At 48.2% G+C, this 9,421-nt stretch overlaps 1 protein-coding gene across 1 annotated transcript; it reads left to right on the forward strand.

Annotated features, from left to right (window-relative positions):
- Positions 1-770: 770 nt before the first annotated feature.
- Positions 771-6,319, forward strand: Bsx (brain specific homeobox). The gene is made up of 4 exons (XM_031344364.1): positions 771-874; positions 1,140-1,641; positions 3,480-3,676; positions 4,795-6,319. The coding sequence occupies exons 2-4, from the start codon at positions 1,380-1,382 to the stop codon at positions 5,032-5,034; spliced, it is 699 nt and encodes a 232-aa protein (XP_031200224.1). The 5' UTR covers positions 771-874; positions 1,140-1,379; the 3' UTR covers positions 5,035-6,319.
- Positions 6,320-9,421: the final 3,102 nt, after the last annotated feature.

Raw genomic sequence — 9,421 nt, forward strand, 5'->3', positions numbered from 1 at the left:
GTGTCCGCGTGGAACAGGACGCTTCCACTTCCTGAAGCACTGAAGTTTGGGGCCTAATTGATTCTGGTAATTAATTTGTTCTACCTGCTAGATCAGATGGAAATCCTACTGCAGCGCCCGAGGATTAACACTTGACTTTGCAGCACCTCCGCTAATTATCTAATAGCATGGGTTGTGAGGACTCAGTCTCTGTTAAAACACTTTTGCTATTAGCAGTAGTGATTGGAATTGTGATGACGACTAGATATCAACAAATTAGAGCTTAAAAATGGGGAGATGGAAGAGAAGTGGCTTCTTTTAATTTCCCCGAGTTTAACATCAATAATTAGAGCAATTTTCAGAGATGCGAGCCCAAATTACTCCTGCTGTGCTGTAGATGATCACCTTAATTTTAGCAAATTGACTCCAGGGAAATAAATGTGACAGATTAGAAAAAGACAAACAGAAAAAAAAAAAGATTGGAAGGAAGAGTAAGGAAAGAGGCAGAGGAAAGAGATAGGGAGTAAAATCTAAAGCAGTGGTGGGGACCCTGTGGCGGGAGCTGGTGATAGAGCAGAAACAGCATAGAACTATAAGACTGAAGAGCAGCCAGGAGGGTGACAGGGAAAGGTGGCGACGGACAGAGTTAAAATGACCAAGTCATGTGGGTGATACACACAGACCCCCTCTGTCCATTCTTTAAATTCCAGATAAAGAATCTTCCACCTGTCATCTTTATTTCCTCCAACAATTCAATTATCCCTGCTGTCAATTTAATCTAACTCTAGCAACTTGGTGTAGCGGAAGAGTGCATCTTCATTTCTTCACTTCTCCTCTCCTTTTGCTTCGATTATTGAAACTCTTTAAGAGACAACAAACTGGCTCAAATGCTTGAGTAAGTGCTTTAATTCTAGTTTCTTGGGACACTTTTTAGTGTTCTGTCTAAGAAGCAGGTTGTTAAACCATGGTGGAAAAATAATTTTCAGTCTTTTAAAAAGACGAAACACAGGAAGCAGCTCTTGCAGGGGAGGGGTAGAAACTGGGGTCGAGAACCCAACCCACTGGGCTCAGCGCTCCCTGCTTGGCTAGACGCATTCAGCACCGCGGACAGATCCCCGCCCCGCCCCGAGCCCACCCCACCCTCCTCTCTGTCTCTGCAGCCTCCCTATTGGTTCGCCGGGCTCCCTTCTCCAAGCTGCCAATTCTCCAACACACAGAACCAACCTACCCCAGCGCTGGAGAGGCAAGAAGACAGGCGCCAGGGAGAGCCCAGGTCGGTAGAGCTGCGGGGATCTGAGCCTGGGCGATCAGGAGCAGGTGCAGGCTCTTGAGTAGGCCTGCCGGGAAGCTGCTTCCTGCACTTTGTCCAGGTCCTCGCCCTGTGACAGGTGCTCTGCAAGATGAATCTCAACTTCACTTCCCCTCTTCATCCAGCATCTTCTCAGAGGCCCACGTCGTTTTTCATCGAGGACATTCTGCTGCACAAGCCCAAGCCGCTGAGGGAAGTGGCCCCTGACCACTTTACCAGCTCTCTGGCCTCTAGGGTGCCTTTGCTAGACTATGGCTACCCCCTTATGCCCACACCCACCCTCCTCACTCCTCATGCTCATCATCCTCTGCATAAGGGGGATCACCATCACCCTTATTTCCTGACCACCTCAGGTAAGTAACAAAGGCCTCTAAGAGTAGGGAGTGGGCGTCTTCTTTTCCATCCCCCAGAGTGGAGACTATAGCGGTTCCAGTGGCCTTTCTCCTTCTGTAGCAGTGGAACATTAGGGACGGAGAGCTCCCTTGAAGCAGGCCAATGGAGGGGAGCAGTTTCTGGTCACTTCACAGTTTGTATAACTAGACAGGGATTGTGTCTGCAGAGGTAGCTGGAGTGGATAGATGCGATCAAATTCCTAGTGGGCAGTATTTAGTCTTACTCCTATTCTTCCAGGCAACTTTGGCTCATCCCTCAATGCCGCTTCTAAACTTCCTCCACTTCAGGAGGTCCTCAACCATCTTGTCCCAGAGAAATGGCACTGAACCTTCCAGTGTGGAAAATGAAAAGGCTTCACCTGGCTAGCTCTCTTTTGCTAGGTTGGGTCAGGAACATTGGAGGATTCTGCAGGAGACATAGAAGTGAGGGAGGGCGGGGGCAGAAGGTAGTCTGCCACTGTCAGGAAAGGTTCAGGGCAGAAGAGAGCTGCAGTTCACAGTTCTCGAATGACCTTCACTTCCAGTGTTTAACACAGTCAGTCTGCTTGGCTTCCTTGTTCTGGCCCAGTTGCTGGAGTCGCTGGAACCAGGTGCTGAAATATTTCAAATTTACTGTTTGGCAAGGAGTGGGGATTGGTAAAATAAGACTGGGCCTGGAAAGGCTAGGGAATGTCTGGATTGTGTTCGTTTCGTTGTTTCTCTCAGTCTGCACGAACACTTTCTTTCCTTGCATTTCCAGTCCAGCCATAGAGACAAATTCTTCTAGTCCAGTTGCTGAGCACAGTAGTAAACTGGCTCCAGTGGGGGCTGAGGGAAGGGACCATGCAATATGTAGGAAACAGGCACTCAAATCCAGGAAAAAGAAATGCTGAAAGTGCGGGGCGGTAAAACCCACTCAAAAGTGCTAGGTTAGAGAGGAGATCTTAAGGCTCCCGGTGAGATCAGCCTTGCTCCCTGGCTTTGGCACAGGGCTGAAAACGGACTTGTTTCCCACCCAGTGCTGGTGTTGGGCAAAATCCATGGTGCTGAAACAGTTTTTCTTTCCTGAGCATTGGCAGATACTGGTGTCTGAGGCCTGGATGCTTGGGGCGCCAGGTAACGCTGAGCTGAGAGGGTCCTGAAATGGAAGCATCCTCTTCTGATCGCCAGAAAAAGGCGCTCCAGCTCTCCTGATTCTCAAGGCTTGGAGTCGGAAAGAAGGGATTTAGGTCAGATTAGGAAGCAGGGTCTCCAGGGAGACCCTGCTACTGACAAGGAAATGTCACGGGCCAGCGCCATAGTTTCTCTGGTTATGCGGTTTATTTTTTTGCGCGGTTGTATTTGGTTGCTGGAAGGGTGAGAGCGACGGAGAAAAGGTGCTTTTTAGAATTGAGTTATTTGCCCCATAGCACAGCACTCAGTGTTGGTAGGGGTCTGGACAGATGCAAGTGGACAATCCTGCTCCAGCTTCGGACTTTTGCAAGCAAACTTTGCAAGGCCCAACAGATAACTGGGACTTTGCGTAGGCTCTGAGGAAGTTTCCCCAGGAAGGGATTTTTTTTTAAAGGGCCTCTAGATCTTTGTTCTATTTTTCTTTTCTGTTTTATTTGCTGCTTATTATTTGTATTTTGGGATGGCCTTCTAGGAAAAGATCTCCAAGCGCTATTTTGCAGTTCCTCTCCCTGCTGTCCTAGGTTTATTGAGAGATGGGTTCTAGGGGCTTTGGAGCAAGTATAAGAGAGGGAACGCTGGGCACCGGAATGGAGTGGAGCTTCCTCCGAATGCGGGTTCTGATCGTAAGATTGCTCTTGTCTCTGTAGGGATGCCGGTCCCGGCGCTGTTCCCGCACCCGCAGCACGCGGAGCTGCCCGGGAAGCACTGCCGCCGTCGCAAAGCTCGCACGGTGTTTTCTGACTCGCAGCTCTCCGGCCTGGAGAAAAGGTTCGAAATCCAGCGCTACCTGTCGACACCAGAGCGTGTGGAGCTGGCCACTGCTCTCAGCCTCTCTGAGACTCAGGTGAGCAGGAGCCGGGAGGAGGCCCGGGATTCTGAGTCCTGCTCTTCTCCCCTCAACTCTGAAATAGTTCCTGAAGGACCAAGTACAAATGATCCTTTCTCCTCGCCTTTCAGAATGTTTCCAAGATCCGACAGAATTTATACCCAACTTTCAAATTAGATTTATCTACCCGGCTCTACTGGGGAGGAAAAATCACTTTGATTCTCGGCTGCCACCTCAAAGTCACACCATGGTTCTTTTTATTTCCCCTCTGCCCTTCCTCCTAAGGGTGTGACAAGCTGGGTTAGAGAGGTTCCTGTTTGTGGAGGAACTTAAACAATTTATTCTTTGTTTTGTTTTGGAGAGGGTTTCACTGTGTAGCCCAGGCTGGCCCAGAACCCAATCTTCCTGCCTCAACCTATGTGTGTGGGCTGCCAGTTCACACCACCACTCGATGCTCCTCTTATTTCTCTTCACTGTCTTACTTCAGTCAGCTTACAAGCCTGCCCGTCCCTGCCGCAGCAAGTACCCCAGGGCTCTACACACTAGTTTAAGCCTGCCTCTCTCCTTTTTTTTCCGTTCTCTCTCTCTCTCTCTCTCTCTCTCTCTCTCTCTCTCTCTCTCTCTCTCTCTCCCTCTCTCCCTCCCTCCTTTCTTTCCTTTTTTTTTTTTTTGTCTTTCGTCCAGCCCTCCACCTCTTCCTTAATTTCACCTTATGATCTTGCTGTGGAATCACTAGCCATTCAGAACTAAGACTAAAATTCTCTCCGAAGAAAACCAGTCAATTCATTCCATTCTTGACTTCCAATCCACGCTTCCCGTTGGACCCGGGACTTAAGGTGTCTTCACAGGATCATAAATTGAGTGTAAAGGAGACCCCAAACACACAGCGCTTACCCCCATTAATTACCATTGACCCTCGTCACTCTTCTGGGGCAATCTCCCCTAGAATTCAGCCTAAAACGGATAATGTATGACTTCATCAAAACGCAAGGCTACCGTGGCGGTAGGACCGAATTCGATTCAGTAGACAGAAAGCCTCCCCCCACTCCCCACCCCAAGCTCCACCAATCACCCAGATCTTTCAATCACCGTTTGTGCGAGGAATGATATGATCTTGTTTGTCTCCCCGAAATCAGGTGAAAACGTGGTTCCAGAACCGGCGGATGAAGCATAAAAAGCAGTTGAGGAAAAGCCAAGACGAACCCAAAGCCGCAGACGGGCCTGAGAGCCCCGAGGGCAGCCCCCGTGCTCCCGAGAGCGCGCCCGCCGACACTCGGCTGAGCCTGCCCGCCGGTGCCTTCGTGCTTACCGAACCCGAGGATGAAGTGGACATTGGGGACGAAGGCGAGCTCAGCTCAGGGCCGCACATGCTCTGAGTGACCAGGCTAGGGAGGGAGACCGGGGCCAGGAGGCCGCGGGGCCAGACCCGGTTCTTCCCAGGCGGGAAGACTCGCGGAGACTCTATAGACTGTTCCTGCGGCCTGGGCTGGAAGAGAGAAAGGCAAGCGCAGTCCACTTACCAATTTGCAGCCGCCAGCGACTCGTTCCCATGCCTCCTTCCTGTCCAACGCATCCCCTTCGGGGAGTACTAATGTGCTCGCTGGTTCCCGCGCCCCGCGTCTTCAGCGCCCGGGACCTGCCGAGTGTCGCTGCCCAAACTAGCAGCTGGGCTCGCGGCCGTACAATTCGACGGAGCGCCTCTGGCCCCGCGCGCTGCCAATGCAGAATCCCTCCATCCTCATCTCTTAGCAGGCACTTGTCACCTAGCTCTGTCCCCGCGGCCTCTGCACCCAGGCGGTCGCTCTCCCTAAAGCAGTTCAGTTGACCACAGATAAAGGGACCGGGTATCTGGGGCTATGCCGGGATTCAGACAGCGCCACATCGAATTCTTTAAACCTTCAGAGCTCTAACTGTGTTGTTGGCGGTTGTTGACACCCCTCACACTCTTACCGGGACCCCACATCTCTAATTCAAATCCTTAGACGAACCCCTTTTTCTGACTGCGCTTCCATCCTCTGGTGTCCCGAAAGTCATCGGTGCGCTCGGAGTCCCTGGAGCGCTTGTAGCGCTGCTGACCCGGAGGGCGCCCACAACCCCGCTCCTCTCAGAACCGTGGACAGAGAACATCTACTGCGCAATTTCTGCTTCCTGAACTTGTTGCACTCTCGTCCCGCAACCCTTCCATGTCCCAAAGACTACAGAGATTTTAAGTGATTGTCCTCGGGTTGCTTGTGGGCGCGCTCACTTCCGTGCAGTGTTTTAGCAAAGTTTAGGCTCGCGACGAACGCACTCTATCCGCCTTCCGAGTTAAGGCAAAAGGGATGTGGGAGCGCACCTGTTGGGGGGCCATTAAAGCTGTCACTCGTCGCGTCCCCCCGCCCCTTTGCCCCTGGAAGGTCTTCTATTCTCTTGCTAGGTCTGCAGTCTATTTAGATAATAAAGGACTTGTGGGGCAAAAATGGGAAGGAGCCCAGGTTTCCGGGAATTGTTGTCGCGTCCTGCTGCTAGCACGTCACCCCCCTCTCTCAGACAGTTTGTTATTCCCAGTAGAAATGAATTTGACTAATGACCTTTACTTAACAGATTGCACCTCTCTGACCCCGACTTTCCTGTTTTCAATCATGTGATTAAAGGAGATTAATGAATCTCATCCACGTGAAAAAGGTCACCGCAAACAGTACCTTTTCACCGCAAAACGCTGAAGGAACTCCTGGGCCTTTGATATTTGGAAAGTGTAACTATACTAATAAACTATGTGAGACCAGTCTCCCACAGAGCAGCCCTGGGGGAGGAGACTTCGGCTTCCGCCCTGCCTTGGCTTCTGGTTGTCTTTAGGTCAGCGAGCCCTGAAAGTTTGGAAAGGAGTGAATTTAGCAGGCGTGTTCCTCCCCCTGGGGTCCAGAGATAAATAATTACAGGATTGCAATGGCGTGAGTTTCAGTTATATTTTATTCTTTTGTTTCCTTTTTTTCCCCAACGAGGGGATGAATTTTCAAGATTCCTCAAGGTGAACGTTCTGAGTCCACAACTGTAGCAAATGTAGTGATGCTAAAACAAACAATCAAGCGGCAAAAAGAGAGCTTTATCTAGCCTGTCTGCATCATTTTGGAGGCAAAAGCACCACTTTTAAAACAGAAGCATTGTGTAGCCTTTGGACTGCCCAGAGTGTCTGTCTGCTCTGTAATCAAAGGTGATGGGAACCACAGATCAGGAAACTGAGGAATGCATCCATGAAATCCTGGCTAGCTAACAGTGGAGGTGGAGATCCTCTGACTCTGTTTTGACTCCCTCTGACTTTGTTCTCTTCTTTCTGTTTGCTCTCCTCTTCTGTTTATTTGCTTTCTGGTCCCAGTGCCTTGGCATGCAGTTTGCCCCTGTGACCTTATTATCAGAACGCTATCCTCATTACTTTAGTTTATGTAGTTGTGGCCAACCCTGCAAATCCAGGCTCAAATTTTTCCTCTTCTGTTTACATAATGGTAGTATTTTTTCAAACTTGGAGACTCTCCAGGCAAGTCCTCTACTTCCAAACCATACCCCTGGCCGTACAGAACCTTTTAAAAGGAAATAGTTTACAGAAAAATGTAGGCTTGGAACTTTCAGAAAATGCAACACAAAAAACACAACAAGAACAACAACAACAACAACACCCCAAAGAGCAAAAATATCTTGGATTAAAGGAGAATGATTTACTAATAAGAGAAAGATGCTCTCACACGAGAACATGGAGCCAGTCCTGCAGACAACTGCTAATAGGTTTGAAAGGAATCTTTTACATGAGTTAAAAAAATATGAGAGAGAGAGAGAGAGAGAGAGAGAGAGAGAGAGAGAGAGAGAGAGAGAGAGAGAGAGAGAGAGAGAGAGAGAGAGAGAGAGAGAGAGAGAGAGAGAGAGAGAGAGAGAGAAGTTAGAGGGTGAACACAGAACACAAATTTGAAAGCACAGGGCATTTATCTCTTCTGCCCTCAGAAGATGCAGTTGACTTACTCTATGAGGAATGGAATAGGGGTATCTCATGAGCTTTTGTCTTGAAGAATCAGGTAAATAGAGAAGCTCTTAGCTTAAGAATAGCTCTTCCTGATTGGGGCACAGTGAGTCTGAAGCCTTGGGAACTCCAGTCTGACTTAGGGGCATTGCCTGCTTGGGAGGATGTCCCTCTCAGTCACCCTGGTCTTTACTTCTGGAAAGGCTGGGGGCTGGGGGAGTTCTGAATATAGAACCAGATGTATGGCTAAGACACAGTTTTCTTACCAGCCCCACCCCTATCCTGGAATTGTGGCAAATAAAATAATAGCTAAGTCCTGTCCTGTCCTCTCCTCTTCTCTGCTCTTCTCACCCTCCCTATTCCTTCTTTTCTTCCAGATCAGAGATGACATTAAAAGACAGATGCAATTTAATCTCAACTGAATGCAACACAGCAGCAAGTTTTGCTTTTGACCTTTGAACTGGATTGAGTCCTCAACAGTCTGAAAAAGTATTTTGTCAAAATGGTCCAGGCTTTTGTCTCAACCCAGTTCCACTTGTTAGTAGATACAGCAAAACTATGTTCATTATATTATAGCTGAGGAAGGCAAATAATTTCTCATCTAATCCCAAATGGGCTCCCCCCTCCCCATTTTTGTCCCCATGACTCTGCTTTTGAAGGACTTGATTTCAAAGCTTCTGAGAAAGACTTCCAGTAATATTTCTCAGCTTAGTGTTGTCTGACTGTCACACTAACACATGCTTAATTTGAATGCATGACACCACTTAGAGAGGATTGATTCTCTGAAAAGTACCAGTGTGGAGAGGTACACTAACCGGGACTTCCTGGAACTGAGGGACTCATGCAACAAACACATTCAGTTAAATCAGTAACTCCCCAGCTCTTCCTGAATTTGGCTCAATCTACGAAATAATGAATTAATTGACACACTTATATGTTTATGTGTTCCTGCCACCACACTTCAAAGAGAATATTGACAAGCTAAAATGTACTGAGCATGCAGAAGCCTGACTACTTACTGCTGCTAGAAAAAACAAACAAAACAACCCATAAATAAAGGACCATTATTAGCCTTTTGGCTTGTCAGAGGAAGGTTTTAGGGAGGAGTGGAGGAGGAGGCTAGCTGTGATAGCTGCAGCTGTAGGGGCATCTGTTCTGCCATGCTAAGGATAAGGCTGCTTCTAGGAACAACTGAGAAAGTCCACAGGCCACTCTCATTAGGAAGATTTAGGCAGTGGTAAGGACAAGTCCAAGGCATTTTCAATGCAAAGTTGGGCTAGATATCTCCTCCTGGGAAGTGACTCCACAACCTCATGTATTTTAGGCAGGGCAGTGCCACTGAACACCCTCTCCAGCCCTTATGTGGTTCTGAATCTTTAAACTCTGACATTATATACCCTCTTTGTCCAAGAAAGAAAGCACAGGTTTCACTTTATTTAGATGGTCTGCCACTTCATGAAGACTTCGGTTTATGAATCCTAATTTAAATAAATAGATCCACAGCAATTAGAAGACTTAGGAGAAATGGAACAGGAGGAGACTGCATATTTAATCCATTAGGTTCTAGTACTTCATTCTAGAAGGTGAATGAAAACAAACTAGCAATTTACTAAGTTAAGGACATAGCTACTCTCAGGAAGAAGTTATCGGTATTAGAAGACACAGCTAATAAGTCTAAGCCCTTCATTTTATACATAGTATGTGGGAGAAACCAAGTCTCAGATGACCACAAAGACAGAGTGTCAGGCTTAGACTAGAAACTGGTTTCAGTAATACCG

The sequence above is a fragment of the Mastomys coucha genome, unplaced genomic scaffold, assembly GCF_008632895.1.
Source record: "Mastomys coucha isolate ucsf_1 unplaced genomic scaffold, UCSF_Mcou_1 pScaffold23, whole genome shotgun sequence".
In the NCBI taxonomy this organism is placed as follows: domain Eukaryota; kingdom Metazoa; phylum Chordata; class Mammalia; order Rodentia; family Muridae; genus Mastomys; species Mastomys coucha.

Coding starts and splice junctions, on each gene's coding strand:
- Bsx (XM_031344364.1), top strand. CDS start 1,380: ATGAATCTCAACTTCACTTCCCCTCTTCATCCAGCATCTTCTCAGAGG. Junction 1,642..3,479: donor TTATTTCCTGACCACCTCAG/GTAAGTAACAAA, acceptor TTGTCTCTGTAG/GGATGCCGGTCCCGGCGCTG. Junction 3,677..4,794: donor TCAGCCTCTCTGAGACTCAG/GTGAGCAGGAGC, acceptor CCCCGAAATCAG/GTGAAAACGTGGTTCCAGAA.